The sequence below is a fragment of the Oculina patagonica genome, chromosome 1 (assembly GCF_052425735.1).
Source record: "Oculina patagonica isolate OP01 chromosome 1, crgOcupat, whole genome shotgun sequence".
Lineage (NCBI taxonomy): Eukaryota > Metazoa > Cnidaria > Anthozoa > Scleractinia > Oculinidae > Oculina > Oculina patagonica.
The window spans coordinates 43,718,081-43,737,420 of record NC_135758.1 but is presented as its reverse complement, the minus strand read 5'-3'; the positions used below and the strand labels follow the sequence as shown (position 1 = coordinate 43,737,420).

Genomic DNA, 19,340 nt, shown 5'->3' with positions numbered 1-19,340 from the left:
AAATTAAAATTTACATGTTGGAGTTTTGTAAAACAAAATTTACATGAAATTTACAGTCTTCAACGGATCATGTAAATGTATTGTAAAAAGTGATTTACATGGTCCTTTATTACAACGCTAATTGTAAGAACATGTAAAAAACATGTCAAATGTATTAACCACTTTTACAGTTTCTTTCTTTGTAAAAAACATGTAAATTTCTTTACTAAATCATGTAAAGAACATGGAAAATTGACAAAGGGGCGCCGTTCGGAAACATGTAAAAACCATGGAAATTGACAAAGGGGGCCTGTTTGGAAACATGTAAAAACCATGGAAATTGATAAAGGGGGCCTGTTTGGAAACATGTAAAAACCATGGAAATTAACAAAGGGGGCCTGTTTGGAAACATGTAAAAAACATGGAAATTGACAAAGGGGGCCTGTTTGGAAACATGTAAATACCCTGGAAATCGACAAAGGGGGCCTGTTTGGAAACATGTAAAAAACATGGAAATTGACAAAGGGGGCCTGTTTGGAAACATGTAAATACCCTGGAAATTGACAAAGGGGGCTGTTTGAAAACATGTGAACATGAGCTTTTAATTCATGATGTAACCCACCAAATAACTTTCGCGTGCATTCATTAGTTAGACAGAACGCATCACGTGGTACGAAATTAAACGACGAAGAAGAAATCGGAGGGATTTAAGAAAGTATAAAAAAAATATTTCCCCTTCCGGCTTGCTGGAGGATAATACTCCTTGCCTGAAAGATTATCCTCAAAATTTCACAGTTGCCTTTGAAGCTTAGTCAACTGTTCATTTTTTCAGCCAAGGGCATTATCCTCCAATATGCAATCGCCTGAATGGGTTTTTATTATTTACTAATTATCTAGATGAACGAAGCGCAAGACGAAATTAAGCGACTGATATCAGTTTTAACATAACTCATTACAAAAGCTCTTAGTTACAAATCTTTTACTAATATCAAAAAGTAAACAGATTATAAATAAAAACCTTTTGATGCAGAAAACGAAGGCGACTATGACTTCGTCTAACAATATTTTAAACAATCTGGAGCAGTGGGGGGAAAACGCTAGCGTCCAACAGTTTGGCTTATATATTTTTCGAGGCATGCGTTTTGGTTTTCTTTATATTATAGACAAGGAAATTTTGCACGCGAACGGCGGTAAAATTGGTCGTTTGCCGTGTTTGACCTGGTCGAGAGGTAAGGCCGAGAAGCACTGGCGCGAACGAAAATTAATCCCGGCGTCCTCTCTGGTACTTTTTGGCGCTCGGTTCAACGGTTCGAAGATCGATCATTGAGAGGCCTTTTCTCTCGCTAAAAAGGGCAATTTTCCTCTCTTTAAGACCTTATTACTTCCAAATTAGCTGCATGGAGCCTTCTTTCACCGGATCTCCAATCAATACGCCTGTTTTAGCCAAGTTTCTTTCCAAGGTAAGCTTATATATGACCGTTCAAATCATGTTTGATTTCCTCTATGTAGCTTCTAGGTGAGATTGGTTTTAATATTTTAATAGAAGTTCAAAATGTAGAATTTCGTGTTTGTTCTTGCACTTCATACGTATAATTCAGCACTTCTTAAACATGAAGTTATTGTTAGAATAAATTGAATAATTGCGTGTGCATGTAGAGATGTCAACACAGGACTGTTCAACATGTTTTATTTAAAATATAAGCTTATATAATTTAAGAGTGCAAGGCTTATTTATTCATGTTATTGTATGTATAGTAATTATTATTTTGCCGATTTGCAACCGTTTAAACTCAGTGAGGCTTTCAACTGGCAAATTATAAAGCAAACTAAAACAGCTTTAAAATTATCACCCAAAGTATTTAGCAGTATTTATCAATCTTATCTATATAGTACTCCTGGCATATAAAACTCATTCGATTGGTTTTGTTAGTCGAAAAAAATCGAACGTCTATTTTGCTGTGAGTTCGATTATTCCCAGGGTAACCAATCGAATGTTCGGTAATCGAACTCAATCGAACACCAATTGTTCGATTGGGTTCGGTAATCGTACATAATCAAACTCACAGTAAAATTTGGTCAATCGAATTCAATCGAAAGTTTGATTACCGAACTCCTGTTTGTTTATACTGCGTATATATTGAGTTATACTGCGTACATATCGATTGATTTCAAGAGCCACAGCTGGGGCAGTCGAACAATCTACTCGTCCGAAACTGAAGTCAATTTTGCATGCAAGTTTTTTGTTATTACGATGATTTTGGTCTTAAGAAAAAAAATATTTTACTTGTTCACTTATTATTGTTGTCATCCATGTTGATAGTAAGCACTTCCTCTAATGTAATTGTTATGCTGGAAATTGCTCTTCTCCTGTCAACGTCGCTTTTGGCCGCCCTCGAGGGCTAAGACAGACTGATGGCGGCAGCGTTTTGGCTCCCTATAATGATTCTTCACATATTGAACACACTGATTGCCTGTGTTGTAGTGAATGAAATGGTGCAACTTCTGTTTGAGTGTAATGGTAAAAACTGCAGGGCAGAAACCATATCCTTCCTTCTAATATAGAAATGTAAACAATAGTGCATTTCAGTTATTTTACCGTCCTTCTGTTCTCTTCTACCAAATATATTTTACTAAACATTGACATTCAGTTCGATATTTGGACGTTTTTATATTTATTCCATTCAATAAAAGTTGATTTTGATTAGTCCTGCGTGATTTACTTATCAAGAGAAAGATTCAGAACTAGATCAAACCCGATTGAGTTTGACTGTGTTTGATTATGTTCGATCGGTTCGAAAATCGGACTTACAGCAAAATAGATGTTTGATTTTGTTCGATTACCAAACCCAATCGAACGATTGGTGTTCGATTGGGTTCGATTGATTTTTGGTTCAATTTTGTTGGATTGGATACCCCGGGGAACCAATCATACACAACCGAACACAACCAAACTCAATGTGATTCGACTTTGTTCGGAATCCATCTCTTGATAAGTAAAAACATGCAGGACTAATTAAACCGAGTGTCAATGTTTGTTTATACATATTTTGTGTAAGAGAACGAAACAACAGTTAAATACTGATATATGCACTTTTGTTTACTTTTTTATAGTGGTGGGAAGGAAATGGTTTCTGCCTTGTAGTCACCATAAGACTCAAACAGAACATTTTTTTCTACTTAAACAGAACTTGCACCATTTCATTCACCGCAACATAGGCAGTAGTAAAAACAAAATAATAAATAAAAAAACAACAACAACAACAAAACATAGGCAGTAGTGCACCATACAAAATGTCTGCATAATATACAAACAAGCAAGAGTTCATAATCAAACATTCCATTTTGTTGGATGGACCAAATTTTAATTTTAGTACGGTTATGTGCAATTACCGTACCCAATCAACCATTGGTGTTCGATGGGGTTTGAATATGGAATGTTCAATTGGTTACGTCAGGAGTACTGAAGTGACTTTTTAATTGAGTCAGCAAAATTAATGACATTGAATTGTTTGGATGTGTTATTATTTTCAGATGAAAGGGTTGATAGCAAGAGTGGCATGTAAGTACAAGCCTCAATTTATGTCTCAATGACTAGCAGCTAATCAAAGTTTTAAATCCAATGTAGACTTAATGACCTGCAGTCAAAGGCTTTTTTCTGTAAGTCGAATAGCACTGCAGTAAGCCCAAATAGGACTGAGGTTAGCCGAAATAACAACCTGGTTAACCTCAATACAAAGGAACCCCGATATAACGATCTTCGATATTCCCGATATACAGTTGTAACGATGAATATGTTATGTCCCGGCAAAAATAAAATGTATAGGACAGCACCCTGATATAACGATTCCTTGATATAACGATATAATTTTACTGCCCCCTTGGCATATCGTTATATCGGGGTTACACTGTACATGTAGCACTATTGTTAGCCTTAATAGCATTGCACTTACAATGTAGCCTAAATAGCACTCCAGTTGGCCTTAACAGCACTTTGTGTGGCCCTAAATTTTAAAACTCTGGTTAGCATGTTTATGGTTAGCCTTAAAATAATTAATAGTGGTAATGGTAACATAAAGTGTACTTTAAAAATTCTGACAGTTGGCAGCTGGCCACTGTGGTACAGTGGTCATGAGTATAGCTTACCATGCAATCTACTTTATAGGAAATTTGCTACATGTACATTTACAGCTGGTCTAGTACAAATTCCTACATATCCAAATGTGCATTGTAGAGTGCTTAAAAAATACATGTTCAATTGTACATGTGCATATTTGTTTGAATTTTGTGATACCATAAGGTCTTTTATTCTTGTGTAAAGTTTATATTTGAGTGCAACCAGTGGACTGCAAAACTCTACTTCTTGCGTCCTTGATAACAACTGGATGGCAATGTACATGGAGCAATGTCTGCATGTAAAAAATTACTTTCAGTCAGCTGTTCTCAAGGTCAGCCCTCCCAGTTATCTTGAAGTCCCTAATGTGCAGGTTCAGAAGTGGTGATGTTGTGGTTTCAACTCTTTGTTGGCTTTAATTTTTCAAACCAGTTTTGATTTTTATTTTCTTTTGTTTCAGATAATATTAAGAAATGAGACAGTGGAAAGTAAAAATTGGTTTGAAATTTTTTTAACCACAACATTGATCTAACCAGAATGTCATTCCTAATGATTCTTTATAATTTGTTGTTAGGTTAAAGAAGGCTCTACCACTTTCACTGATGAAGTCTTGTACATACAAATACTAAAAAGGTGGCAATAACCAGAGGTGGTTAAGGTGTAAATCGTTTCACCTCGGGGTCAGTATCAAGTCTGTACCATCACAATGAAGCATCTTGCTGAATGTTCAGTTGGTGTACATACATGTACATGTTGTGTGGTTTTCTGGTGGAAATTTATTCCATCACTTTTGTTCTACTTTTGTACAAATTATTTGAATTCATGGCAGTTTTCAAATAGGACCATGTTAACAAAGCCTGACAATTACAGTGATAAATGTGTAAAGTGAACCTAGGCTGGTCAGTGTTCGAAATCATTATTCAAGAGGTTCTACTATGGTTATTTGATGCCATAGCTTTTTTATCAATTGTAGTGCTATGATAGTAGTTGAAGGGTTGGAACCCAAACCATTTGCCAAATAACCACTGTTAAAGGTGAAGAATTATTCTACATCAGTGTCAGTCTTAGTTCTGTACTTTCACAATTAAGTGTTTATTCGATTAAGCGCCCAACCTCGAATAAGCGCCCACCTCGAATAAGCGCTTACTCTGTAGGTAGGAAAAGTTAAAAATAAGGTCTTGTAAATGTACAACGAGAGCGACCGAGCAAAGATGAAAATCAGCTTTTGTACAATTTAAATTCAAGGCATTTTTTGGGACAATTTTAACATAGCTTAGCAATGAATGGTGTTTGAACTTACCCTGCGGGAAGGCTCACCTTGGGGCACAAAATATACTTTGGGGCACTCACGACTGGCGGGCACAGCAATATGGTGGGGAGGAGACTGGTGAAGAGGCACCAGTAAATTTCATATCTCAATGAATGTTATATCTTGTCAACATTCCTGTCAAACTTCTACTTTCTTTGAAATTAAATTGGCTTGTCAGTATTCCTGCGGTTTTCGGGGTGGGAGTGAAAAATTAGCAGAGGTTGATGCAGGTTCACTCGCGGCTTTGCCACGTAAATGTCATTCTTGTGCGTGCTCTAAGGTGAGCCTACTCGCAGGCTAGTGTGAACTTGGCTGTTCAGTGTTCAAAATCATTGTGCAAAAGGTTCTGCAATGTTTATTATTCGTTTGATTTCATAGTTTTATGATATGGAAGGGTTGTGGTAGTAACTGAAGGGCTGAATGCAAAGTCATGTGCCAAACATTAAATGAATTGAAGCAAAAGAAAAACATTCAACAAAAATTTAATCCTGAAATACCATGGCTTCATTTCCAACCCTTCAGTTACTGTAAAGTATATTTTATGCGGTTATTCAAAAAGACCATTTACGCCTATTAATAAAAGTGATCAATATCTTACCCATAGTATAACTTTAAAAGGCTCATTTTCATCCTACAATACATGTCTTTCATGATATGGTACATTTTCATACATATGCTAAGCTATTGCATAATTCACCTCATTGAATGCATGAAGACACTTCAGTAGAGGAACATAGGATAAATCGGGGCACATGCCAAGCAAAAGAGATTGGCTTTTTAAGAGAAAAGCAAACACCAGTGCAACATGCAGGATCAAAGTGGGCCTTTGCAATAGAGGAGTAGTATTATTACTATTTGGAAATGAAGTCACTGATATGTTATTAGACAGTTCTATCAATTAACCATGCATAAATTTATCTTAATCTTTATTGTTTTCCATAATGATTACGTGAAGTTGAAATAATTGGTATCAGCAATTTTTGACCTAGTAAAACTGCTTTATTTGAACTGAAAAAACTATGCAAAACTATACGATCTAAATCATTTTATTCTGAATGAAATGCTAGTTTTTATTATATTTATAAAGAATATTCCAAGCTATATATACAAGATACATGCAGAAAAACTTTATTACTTATGGGGTATAAATTCATTTGTATGTATTATTATTAACTGGAAAAATATATGCACTGACGTACTGAAAATGAATGTAGTTAGGATAGTATCAAGAAAAGGTTCTAGACGAATAAAAGAAAACCGTGCCAGGCATTCTGTTCTTCATTTTAATTACAGGGGCTAAGCAGGTCCCCTTTGTCAATGTCCATGTTTTTTACATTTTTCAAACAGGCCCCCTTTGTCGATTTCCAGGGTATTTACATGTTTCAATCAGGCCCCCTTTGTCAATTTACATGTTTCCAAACAGGCCCCCTTTGTCGATTTCCAGGGTATTTACATGTTTCAATCAGGCCCCCTTTGTCAATTTACATGTTTCCAAACAGGCCCCCTTTGTCAATTTCCATGGTTTTTACATGTTCCAAACAGGCCCCCTTTGTCGATTTCCAGGGTATTTACATGTTTCAATCAGGCCCCCTTTGTCAATTTACATGTTTCCAAACAGGCCCCCTTTGTCGATTTCCAGGGTATTTACATGTTTCCAATTGACATGTTTCCAAACAGGCCCCCTTTGTCGATTTCCAGGGTATTTACATGTTTCAATCAGGCCCCCTTTGTCAATTTACATGTTTCCAAACAGGCCCCCTTTGTCAATTTACATGGTTTTTACATGTTTCCAAACAGGCCCCCTTTGTCAATTTCCATGTTTTTTACATGTTCAGTCTATTTATAAGCATCAGGTATAAATGTTTTTACATGCTTTTTACAGGGTTGATCGGATAAATTGACATGTTATTTACATGGTCCGTGGTCTTTCGTTCGGGAAATTTACATGATGTTCTGTGTTTTTACATGTTTTACTTCAAATATTTACATGTTTTTGACATGTTTTGAGAAGAACATGTAAAAGGGTAAAAACTATGTAAATCATCCTTTACAGTGTCTTTACATGTTATTTACATGTTATTTACATACTATGTAAATTTTCAACTTTTCCAGTGTAGTCAGGTTCGTATCACATCCATTTCTCTTTCGACCCCGTTATAAGTGTAAAGTATTCAACTATCTAACAATAACCATACTTTTTTTTTAACATTAATCGGAAAGCTTCTCTGTGCGTCGAGTTTACGGTGGATAGCTAGTTGCATTAAGCCGATGGTGTCTGAACAAGTCGCTGAAAATCTGTAGTGATTTATTGAGAAGACAACAGTTTCCCTTGATTGAAATTTTATTTACTCAATTATCAGTAGAATTCTGACTGGAGTAGATTTTACATCTGTCAAGGGCCAAGGAAAACTAATCTTAAGTAAAAGATACCCGCTAAAAGTAAAATATATATAAAGTAAGCCTATTGTCATAAAAGTTTTTCTACGTTTGACTTTATATCACTCTCCTTGAATTTACGAAAAAAAAAACATATGTCGCCTTAAAACTTAAAATGTCATCATTGACTAAAATCATGAATTCATCGATCTGAGTTCACTTTCTAAATAAAGATGTGCCATACTTTAAAAGTGGGTAATTAAACCGAATCCTTCTAATCACTTTTTCTGAAATTTACATAGGACATATTTCATCAGGTTTTCGCTGTCTTTTTCGTTTGCCTTCTCCCTCTCTCAAAATAAAAATGATTACTATACTGTCAGGTTTTAAACTACAGTCTCGTTTTAAAAAAGTTATTTTTAAAAGAGTGAGTAGTCTTTAAAAAAAAATAAAACAAACTTGATTAGAAATTAAAGGTGCAATCCGCAGATGTTGTACAAAATTTTATGCACCACGCGTTCCATTTTGTTTTGGCAGTTTCCAGCTCTTAATGTACGCAAATTTTAATGAACGCCAGATACTTGAAATTGCAACTCTGATAGGCTTAGCTATATGCTTTTTTTGCATCCACACTGCCATTTTTGACTCAAAACAGGGCCCAACTTCAAAACAAGTTAATATTTGTTGAACATATTATTTGCCTGCAATTTATAAAGCAACCTGATTTTCAATTGTATTTAGTTTTAAATCGATTAAAAAACAAAGGTGAGAAACCAGTATATTTCTTCCGTCAGCAATAAAAAATGTATCAGTACTACTAAGATCTTCTTTTACTGAAGAAGTTTCAGATGTATGCGTAGATCTGTACAAAAGATACGTCAGTACGCATTTAAACGTTAAAAGCGGTGTCAAGCACGGTGAGTAATTAATGACGAAATGCAGGGCACAGCTTAAAGGCCATACATTATTGATAGAAACCTGCACGTTCAAATAAGTAATTCCTTTTTAGCATATGATATTGGAATATCTCGATAAGTCGATATCTCAAATTGCTTTTTTGTTTAACGTATGCAACAAGGAGTCTCATTTAGACTGTCTGCTAAATTTCTTAAGCTTTCTTTTTTTCGACAGGTTCGCGAGACATTAACATTTTCAGTAAATTGTTTCTTTGCCATCGAGAAGTCCTTTTGGTTAATCTGACAATCTTGCATTCTCCATTACTGGCACTGTAAAACGACTTGAACTGGTAAGTAAGCATTTGAACTTTGAACAACCCTATAAAAGTACAAATGTCATTTTCTTCTACGAAATATAGAAAGTGTGTGTGTTTTTTTATTTTGTTATTTCGATGCTGCAGACAGCATTCGATGTCTGATGGCTCCCACACATTGCACTTTTTATGACAGCAGTTTTAACTTGCCGTGTTTGTTAGGTAAGATATATAGCATCATGTAAAGGGAAGGGGGCCATATACCCCGACAAAATTATCACTTAGTAGTCTTTTTCTAGCTATAGATGTCCTAAAATTCGTTTCGCTTTTCGTTTATTTTAAACCCACTTCATACCAAATTAAATTTGATATGAGGACATCTGTATTTGCTAACTTAAAACTAATTGTTTCCACTGAACAATTAGGACCACATTGCCACTTATCAAGGGAAGTAAAACCTTTTACCACTCGACTCGGAAAAAAAAATACCATGACTTCTTGTTTATTTTCTCCAGCTATATAAGTAGATTGACACGGAATATTGTTACCATAGATTGTTTCACGCGATGGCAAGACATCCGTGATAAAATACAACACAGCTGCACAATATATTTCATTAATAATAAAAATGCAAATTCAAATCGAGGATGCCTTCTTCAACAATCAGGTGTTGGGTTCTTTAGTTAAGCCTGGTTTCCATATGATCGCAGACGATCGCAAAGGATCGTAGACGATCGCAGAATTGTAGGTTCTGCGATCTGCGATCATTTGGAAACACACTTTTGCGATCGTTTGCGATCGTCTGCGATCGATCGCACACGATCGCAGACGATCGCAGAAAATAGAACCAAGTTCTATTCCCTGCGATCGTCTGCGATCGTGTGCGATCGCCTGCGATCGTCTGCGATCGTTGCGATCATATGGAAACACAATTGCGATCGACTGCGATCAATTGCGATCGAAATTTATCCCATAATATTGATAATCGATCCCATCATTCAACACTTCTGCGATCGCCTGCGATCTTTTGCGATCATATGGAAACAGTTCGCTCTTCGATCTTTGCGATCACACGGTTCAGTAAATTTCTGTGATTTTGCGATCGTCTGCGATCCACTGCGATCGTCTACGATCATATGGAAACCAGGCTTTAATATCTCAAGTTGGGTTTTGTAAAACCTGAGCAAGCATTATAGGCTATTAGCAAATGTTTCAATGGCCTTCTTTCGTTACCACAATATACAGTCTATATTAGTTCATCGTACCAGTCAAGCCTCGACATCATTAAAGTACCGCATAGACTGAAAGAGAATAACCTTATTTTCGGGTTGTTTTAGATAAAAACGTTACACCTTTGGTTTGTATATTAACAAATATTAAAAGGAATAAAAATTTTAAATGACCGTGTTTTCTTAGAAAGCTTTAATTGAATCATTAAACAACAGCCTCAAAAAAATAACTGAGGTCTCTTAAAGATTATACGCGCGGTAAAGTAGCTTTCCTTTCATAATGGCTTTCTTTTGTTTGCTTAATTACAATTACCCGGTTGCTTTGTTATTGGTTCGGCTAAAAGATCTCAAAATTAACATTGAACTTTTGAACTTCAATTTTTTCTTTGGTTATAGATAGTGGACGTCTATGGAGGGCAATACTGGAAGTGGTGAGACAAATTTGACGATTCTAGCAAATTGGAGTAGCATAAACATTCGATCACAAATCAATGGAAGCCTTGGCCTTCACAACAAAGGTAACCAGATTCAATTTAAAATGCTATATTCTTAAGCCTTTTTTTCTGCCGAGACGTTTTGACATTCAATTTTAATGTTAAAAAATATGTCGTGACATTGATTGTGACATAACATAGCTGTACCCTACGAAAACGTTCAAAACAACCTTCCCCAAGAAAAAGGTAAGTAATGCGTTAGACCTACCGTACTCCATGCATTTTATACAGAATTAAGTACGTCCACCATGGAACATTTCATAACTTAAAAACGATTGTATAGATCGAAGACTGAATCCTTAAAAACATTAACAAAGGAACTAAATGACAAATATTTTCTTTTTTCTCCAGACAACATGACAGGTGACTTAGGAGAAACAGACTTCCAATTCATGTGGTTGATGTATTTTGCCAACGTCATCATATTTCTGGCATCGTTATTCGGCAACTCAGTCATCATTCACATTATACGAACAGATAACTCCATGAAGACTACCACCAACTATTTGATTTTGAACCAAGCTTGTGCTGATCTGTTAATAACGATGACATATTTGTTTTACAGTTTAATCCCTTACAGTTTTCCTTCTGGCAGTCAGTGGTTTGGAGGACTTCTCGGTCAGATCACTTGCAAGTTGTTTGCTGTATTTATATTCTTTCCCCCCTTCTGTTCAGTCTGGATCCTCGTGGCGATTGCTATCGATCGCTTTTATGCAGTAACTCGTCCTTTACGATCTTCACCTTTATCTCGCCATTTAAAGAAAACCATTGTGTCATTATGGGCCTGGTCCGCTCTTTCTTCAACAGACGTTCTTGTTAACGAACTGTTGGTAAAAAACAAAGAATACTACCATTGTAATTTCATGACCAAGTGGATAGAATTTCAGATCATTATCCTCATTGCAAACGTTACTCTGCCTTTTCTTTTAATGGTAGTTCTCTACACAATTGTGTGCCACAGACTGTGGTCACGTGAGATACCTGGAGAAGGAACCAATCAAAATCAAGTGCGAGTTGAAGCAAAGAAAACGGCGGGAAAAGTTACCTGGATGATGATTGTGATTTTGGTGTTATATGTACTGTGTTGGTTTCCTTACAATATATCTGTAGCGTTACAAATGTGGGGTAACATTACGATAACTTCTAACTTCTTTCTATGTCTTATGTGGTTAACGGGTGCTTACAGTGGAATTAATCCTTACCTTTATCTCACCTTTAACCAGAAGTTTCGACATGCGTTTAAACGTTTGTTTGAAAATTGCTTAAGGAAAATCAAGAGACGTAACGTTGTTCATTTTCGATCCCAAAGTTATGAGTTGGAGCAAATGTAAGATAAAACTTGTATACGCATGCCTTGTATATTGGGACAAACTCATACTACATAGTTTGTTTTGTTATTTGTCACATAAACTTATTTTGCAAGTAGATATTACACTAGAAAAGGCATAATAAATAAAAAAATTAAATTTGAGAGTTGTTCTTAAAAGGTGACTTTCAAAGAAGCGTCTGTAGTCCATGTATTACAAAAACTCAATCCCCACTCTGAGAAATAAATGCTGCGAGAGTAAAATGTCGCCCTCGAATAAACGCCGCACTCTAATCACGAAAAAAAAAACATAATCGCCGCGACGTTTAATCGAATAAAAACGGTTACCAACTTCCTCATGTTTGGAATGAATATAAAATTAAGTCCAAAATATCAACAAATAAATTCTCCCAACTGGTCCCATACCTTTCTTTTGATTACGATGGAAGACGTTACACTTGGAGGTTACTTCTTTTTAATCAACCCTTTAAGCCCTCAATATCAACGATAACTAGTCAACGATAAAACAACAAAATTAATGTTTGCCCAGAAAGTCTTTTAATAAACTTCACTAATGTTATTCTATTCCTTAGTCGCGATCGTAACTTATCCATTTCCCTTTCGACCCCGTTATATAACTGTCAAGTATTCAACTATCTAACAATCTAACAATAACCAAACTTTGTTGCTATTTCTGTCATTTAACGGCAAGCGTCTCTGTGCGTCGAGTTAACAGTAGATAGCTAGTTGCATTGAGTCGATTGAGTCTGAACAAGTCACTGGAAGTATGTAGCGATGGATTGAGAAGACTACAGTTTCCTATGATAAGTGTAAAGTATTCAACTATCTAACAATAACCATACTTGTTTGTTTTTTTCTAACATTAATCGGAAAGCTTCTCTGTGCGTCGAGTTTACGGTGGATAGCTAGTTGCATTAAGCTGAAGGTGTCTGAACAAGTCGCTGAAAATCTGTAGTGATCTATTGAGAAGACAACAGTTTCGTTTGATTGAAATTTAATTCACTCAATAATCAGTAGAATCCTGACTGATACCTGCAATTCCTGAATTGCATATTGATACTGGAGTAAAATTAGCACTCGCCAGGTGCCAAGGAAAACTGATCTATAGTGAAAGATACCCGCTAAAAGTAAAAGATAAATCAATTGCCGTCAACCTTTTGCTAAGTTTGGCTTTATATCACTCTCCTTAAATTTACGAGAGAAAAAAATATATGTCGCCTTAAAACTACAATCATGTATTGATACATTTGAGTTCACTTTCAAAATAAAGATATTCCATATTTTAAAAGCGAGTAATTAAACCGAATCCTTGTAATTACTTTTTTCTGAAATTTACATAGAGCATATTTCATTGGGTTTTCGCTGTCTTCTCCGTTTGCCTTCTCCCAAAAGCACTATTACAGTGACAGGTTTTAAACAACAGTCTAGTAGTTAAAAATAAAGTTAAAATAGAGAGAAGTCTTTAAAACTATATTTTAAAACAAGCTAGATTAGAAATTAAAGTTGCAAATTGCATAGGGTGTAAAAAATTATGCCCCCCGTGACGCGTTGCATTTTGTTTTGACTGTTTTCAGTTCTTATTATACGTCAATTTTAATAACCGCTTTTAATAAAACTTGAAATTACAACTTTGATAGGCCTATATGCTTTTATTTTATCCACACTGCCACTTTAAATGCAAATAAGACCGAACTTCAAACCAGGTTAGTATCCGTAGAACTTATCTTCCCCTGTAATTTAAAGCCACCTGATTTCCGATTGTTTTTAGTTATCGCTAATTACAAAATGAAAAAGCGAGATATCAAATTTTTCCGCCAGCAATAAGAAATATATCAGCACTAATAATAGCTTCTTTCATTGAAGTAGTTCAAGCTGTATGCATAAATCTGTACAAAAGATACTTCACCGTGCACTTACACGTTAAAAGCGGTGTCGAACAGGGCCGGGTGAGTAATAAACGAAGAAATGCAGTGCACAGCATAACGGCCTACATAATCGATAGAGACCTACACGTTCAAAAAAGTAATTTCTTTTTAGCATAATATGATATTTGAATATCTAGATGAGACAATTTCTCAGGTTGTTTCTTTGTTTAAGGTTTGCAAAAACGTGTAGTTTCAAGGAGTCTCCTTTAGACTGTATGCTAAATTTCTTAAGCTTTCTTTTTTCGACAGGTTCGCGAGATTTACCATTTTCAGTAAATCATTTCTTGTCATAGAGAAGTCCTTTCGGTTCATCTGAGCATCTTGCAGCCTCAATTGCAGGTAAGTAAGCACATTTTTAGCTTGATAACTTTAGAAAAATGAACAAAATAAGGAAAATTTCCTTTTTTACACAAAATATGGCAAGTGTGTGGGTTTTGTTGTTTTGTTATTTTGACGCTGCAGACAGCATTCGATGTCTGATGACTTCCATACATTGCAGTTGTTCTCACAGTAGTTTAAAATTGCCGTGTTTGTTAACAAAGATATATAGCATCATGCAAATGGAAGAGGCCTGTAAACCCAGACAACATTATCACTTAGTTGTCTCTTTCTAGCTGTGGATGTCCCAAATTTCGTTTCGTTTTTCCTATATAAAAATCCCCACTTCAAAACAAATTTCATTTGATATGAGGACATCTGTAATTTGCCTAACTTGAAACTAATCATTTTCATGAGCAATTAGGACCACATTGCAACTAACCAAAGGAAGTAAAACCTTTTACCACTCGGAATAAAAGCTTTCATTTTTTTTTTTATTTTCTCCAACTATATTAATAGACTGACAGGTTATATTGCTACCACACATATTTCGTTTCACGTGGTGGCAAGACGTCGGAGATACTATTAATCTAAATGCAAATTCAAGTCGAGAATGCTTTCTTCAACACTCAGATGCTGGAATATTTAGTCAATATCTCAGGTTGTCTTTCGTATAACCTGAGCAAGCATTATAGGCCATATGTAAGGCGATGTTATTGTTTCGTAACAACATTTGGATACAAAAAATATATTTTCAATGGTTTTCTTTTATTACCGCAATCTAGAGTCCATATTAGTTCATCGTATCAAATGGACGAAGCATGCAAAATTTTCTCAATGATCCATATCGCCTCGACATCAATAAAGGACTGTACAGGCTAAAAGGAATAACTTTCTATTCGGTTTTATTTAGATAATAAAAAGTCAGTTGGTTTGTACATAAGCAAATATTAAAAAAATAGTTTCAAATGACCATGCTTTCTAAGAAAGCTATAATGGAATCATTTAGTATCAGCTTCGAGAAATAACCGCGGCCTCTTTCATGCACGCAGGAAAGGAATTTTAAATATCCTTTCAGGATGCTTTTTTGTGGTTCAATATTACAATAAATTTTACCCCGTTGCATGTAATTTGCTCGGGTAAAAGATCACAAATTTAAAATTGAACTTTTGAACTTCAGCTTCTCTTAGTTTTTAAATCACTTATATTCTTAATATTGATTCAGTTTTATTTTGTGAGACGCATTTGATCATATTTATATGTTAATTTGCGTTATACAAAATTTTAAATATTATTATTATTATTATTATTATTATTATTATTATTATTATTATTAGTATTATTGTTATTATTATAGATATTGGACGTCTATGGAGGGCAATACAGGAAGTGGTGAGACGAATGTGACGTTTCTAGCAAATTGGAGTAGCATAAACATTCGATCACGTATCAATGGAAGTGTTGGAATTTACAACAAAGGTAATCAGATTCAATTTAAACCTACTTTCTCAACTTCTTTTCGTTGAATGGTACCCCCGGTACAACATATTTCGTACCATGTGTTGTGACATAACATAGGTGTATGCATCTTTGATTATATACCAACGTTCGAAACGTCCTCTGCGAAAAACAGGCACCGCGTTAGACCTACCGTTCTCCATTTTACACGGAAACAGGAACGTCCACATTGGAAAATTTCTGCTTTACTCATTAATAGCTTATTAGGTTAAAACCAAGAAAATCATAACCGTGAAGGTGGTTTGGACACCCAGTCTTGATTAACATGGATCTTTTTTACGATTTTATTTCTCCGTTTACTCCGCAGATTATGTTTCGACTGAGAGGATACATCAAACACACAGGACAGTGCTTCATCGGCTATCAAAACACCTCGAATTTCTCAATTCTCGATGTTCGGATATTCCGATGAGACACTATCTCTCGTGTTTGTTATATTATACAACTCATACACGATTATATGCATGGAGGACTGAATCCTTAAAGAACAGTTAGAAACAAACTACATGACATATGTCATTTTTTTTTTTTCAGACAACACGACAGGCGGCTTTGGAGAAACAGACTTCCGACACCTGTGGTTGATATATTTTTCGTACGTCGTTACATTTCTGGCATCGCTCTTCGGCAACTCAGTCATCATTCACATTATTCGAACAGATAGCACCATGAAGACCACTACCAATTATTTGATTTTAAACCAAGCGTGTGCTGATCTTTTAATAACGATGACGTATTTGGTTTACAGTATAATCCCTTACAGTTTTGCTTTTGGCAGCAGGTGGTTTGGTGGACTTCTTGGTCAGATCACTTGCAAGTTGTTTGTTGTATTTATATTCTTTCCACCCTACTTTTCAGTCTGGATCCTCGTGGCGATTGCTGTCGATCGCTATTATGCAGTAACTCGGCCTTTACGATCATCACCGTTATCGCGACATTTAAAGAAAATCATTGCGTTATTATGGGCCTGGTCTGCTGTTTGTTCAACAGACGTTCTTGTGAACGAACTGCTGGTAAAAAGCAAAAAACACTTCTACTGTAATTTCAGGACTAAGTGGATAAAGTTTCAGATCATTTTTCTTACTATCAACGTTACTCTGCCTTTGCTTGTAATGGTAGTTCTCTACACAATTGTGTGCAACAGACTCTGGTCACGTGAAATACCAGGAGAAATAACCAATCAGAATCAAGGACAAGCCGAAGCAAAGAAAACAGCGAGAAAAGTTACTCGGATGATGATTGTGATTTTGGTGTTATATGTACTGTTTTGGTTTCCTTACAACGTATCTTTAGCGTTACAAATGTGGGGTAATATTACAATAAGTTCCAGCTTCTTTCTATTTCTTATGTGGTTAACGGGTGCTTACAGTGGAATTAATCCTTACATTTATCTCACATTTAACCAGAGGTTCCGGCATGCGTTTAAACGTTTGTTTGGAAATTGCTTAGGGAAAATCAAGATACGTAACGTTGTTCATTTTCAATCCCAAAGTTATGAGTTGGAGCAAACGTAGGATAAATTTTGTGCACGCATGCCTTGTATATTGGGACAGAGTTACATTGCATAGACTGTTAATTCTCTTTGCAATTAGGTAATACACTCGAAAGGCATAATCAATGTAATTTAAATTTTGGAGTTGTTCTTAAAAAATGACTTTCAAAGACGCGTCTGTAGTTGATGTGTTACATAAACTCAATCCCCAATCCGAACAATAAGGGACCGGTCATATTTGTCGCGTGGGGGGAGCGGAGGATTTTGGAATAAACATGGTGAAATTTAGGTGATCCCCCCTTTAAACGTTATTCATGAAGTGTTCCTCCTCATTACTTTTGATAACTTTCGTGATCCCCCCCCCCCCCCCCCTCGATGTCTTTGCACCCATATTCAGCTACCAGTAATGGAGCCCTGGCAAAAATATCTTCTGCCAAACCAACACTCAACGAAATTGTTTTTCTTTTAACAGCATAGCCAACAGATTTACGAGTCTGTGTTTCGTCGCAAGTAATCTGGGTTCAGGAACTAGCTGCTTGAACAGCAGCAAATGCGATGGGCGCTTAACTTGATAAGATAGAGGAGCTGTCAAAGAAAGCGAATAATTTTCTAAAGAGTGAGAAATACGGAGTGTGCCAAAACATTATTAAGTTCATTTCAGGCATAATAGAGAGTTGCATTCGAAGGCGATGAGTTCGCCTATTTAAAAAAAAACACAAAGACTGCGCTGTACCCGAAACCTCAGTCCGCTCCTACAGGTTTACAAGAGCGCGGATCAATCTCCAGGAGAGGCGACAAATGCTTCACGTTAAAAGCAGCTACGTCGCGGACAACGCATCTTAAAAAAATTGGCAAGTTTTTTCAAGTTCGTTGTTTGTAATCCGTCCCAATCTTCGTCAGTCGAAACCAACCTCGATATTTTCGCATTTTTATGACTCCCTTGTTGTTTTTCTATGTTAGAAAACTATTATTTTGAGGTTTCCTTCTGTTTGGAAGTAATCAAAAAAAAATTACGTAGACTTCCGTGACATTGCTCCGTTAAACAAACATGCTATTTCAAAACAAACTCCGTTAAACAAACATGCTATTTTATGTTTCAGTTATCAGGAGTTATGGTTCACAATTTAGAGTTCACCTGTCATGTTCAAAGATGAATATTAGCTAAGCACGTTTTTAAAGGAAAAATATAAAAGTGTTAAGACAAAACGTTCTAGATATAAATTGAAATGTACACATTCCCCAGTGTGACAGCTTCCGTTTTTTAAATAAAGTTGTGTTAGAACAAATTGAGACCGCAAATGCAATCATATCCCAGTAGAAAGGGCGCATTTATTTTGTATGCTCTCAAACTTGCATTATCCAAACAGATTTGAGTGGTTCCGCATCTGAATCCTGGCAAAATTTTCAGTGATCCCCCCCTTCAGGCTCTCAGCTACGACTGATCTCCCCTTCTGTTCATTTATAAGTCAAGTGTTTCCCCCCCCCCCCCCTAAAAAAAAATCCTCTGCTCCCCCAGGCGATAAATAATGACCGGTCCGTAAATTCTGTGAGAGTAAAATGTCGTATTGAAAATTCGATTAAAGGGAAGATTACCATAAAAGAGCAATCTTTACCCGTCACCCTTAATGTTTTATATGTTTATCTTACGCTCCTTGCCTTACAGTACATATACGATACTTTTAAATGCAACATTAAACACCGATCAATATGCTTAACCTCTCGTTATACAACGAATGTCTGTGACGTAACCATCTTTCGCTGTATCGATTTACGGTCAGACGAATAAATATACAAATATTAATTTTAAAAGCAAAAAATACTTGTTTTCAAATCACCAAGATCGCTACGTCGGAAATTTTACTGAGTACGTACGATATTACACTTTATTAAAAACTAGCAATGGTATATTGAAATTCCTGCGTTTTGGTTTGTTAACAGGCAATGGCATATGAGCTCATATACCATTGACCACAAATATGGTAGCCGATACGCCTCAACGAAAATAGCTGGTGGCACAAATGTTGCAATTCTTTGGGCGTTTTTAATAAAACA

General features: G+C 35.8%; 2 protein-coding genes and 1 long non-coding RNA gene across 4 annotated transcripts; all 3 read left to right on the top strand.

Annotated features, from left to right (window-relative positions):
- The first annotated feature begins 377 nt into the window (after positions 1–377).
- Positions 378–6,094, top strand: LOC144632820 (uncharacterized). Its single transcript, XR_013566952.1, has 3 exons — positions 378–1,439; positions 3,511–3,538; positions 4,665–6,094. It is a non-coding gene; the product is annotated as an uncharacterized LOC144632820 (long non-coding RNA).
- Positions 6,095–8,782: 2,688 nt separating this feature from the next.
- On the top strand, positions 8,783–12,145 carry LOC144650826 (substance-P receptor-like). 2 transcript variants are annotated; one of them, XM_078510598.1, is made up of 3 exons: positions 8,783–9,021; positions 10,611–10,645; positions 11,060–12,145. In XM_078510598.1, the coding sequence occupies exons 2-3, from the start codon at positions 10,624–10,626 to the stop codon at positions 12,037–12,039; spliced, it is 1,002 nt and encodes a 333-aa protein (XP_078366724.1). In that variant the 5' UTR covers positions 8,783–9,021; positions 10,611–10,623; the 3' UTR covers positions 12,040–12,145. The 2 variants fall into 2 exon arrangements, with proteins under 2 accessions (XP_078366724.1, XP_078366716.1); XM_078510590.1 differs by having other exon boundaries at positions 10,611–10,732.
- Positions 12,146–13,778: 1,633 nt separating this feature from the next.
- Positions 13,779–17,398, top strand: LOC144632924 (substance-P receptor-like). The gene is made up of 4 exons (XM_078491688.1): positions 13,779–14,057; positions 14,210–14,299; positions 15,636–15,757; positions 16,331–17,398. The coding sequence occupies exons 3-4, from the start codon at positions 15,649–15,651 to the stop codon at positions 17,308–17,310; spliced, it is 1,089 nt and encodes a 362-aa protein (XP_078347814.1). The 5' UTR covers positions 13,779–14,057; positions 14,210–14,299; positions 15,636–15,648; the 3' UTR covers positions 17,311–17,398.
- Positions 17,399–19,340: the final 1,942 nt, after the last annotated feature.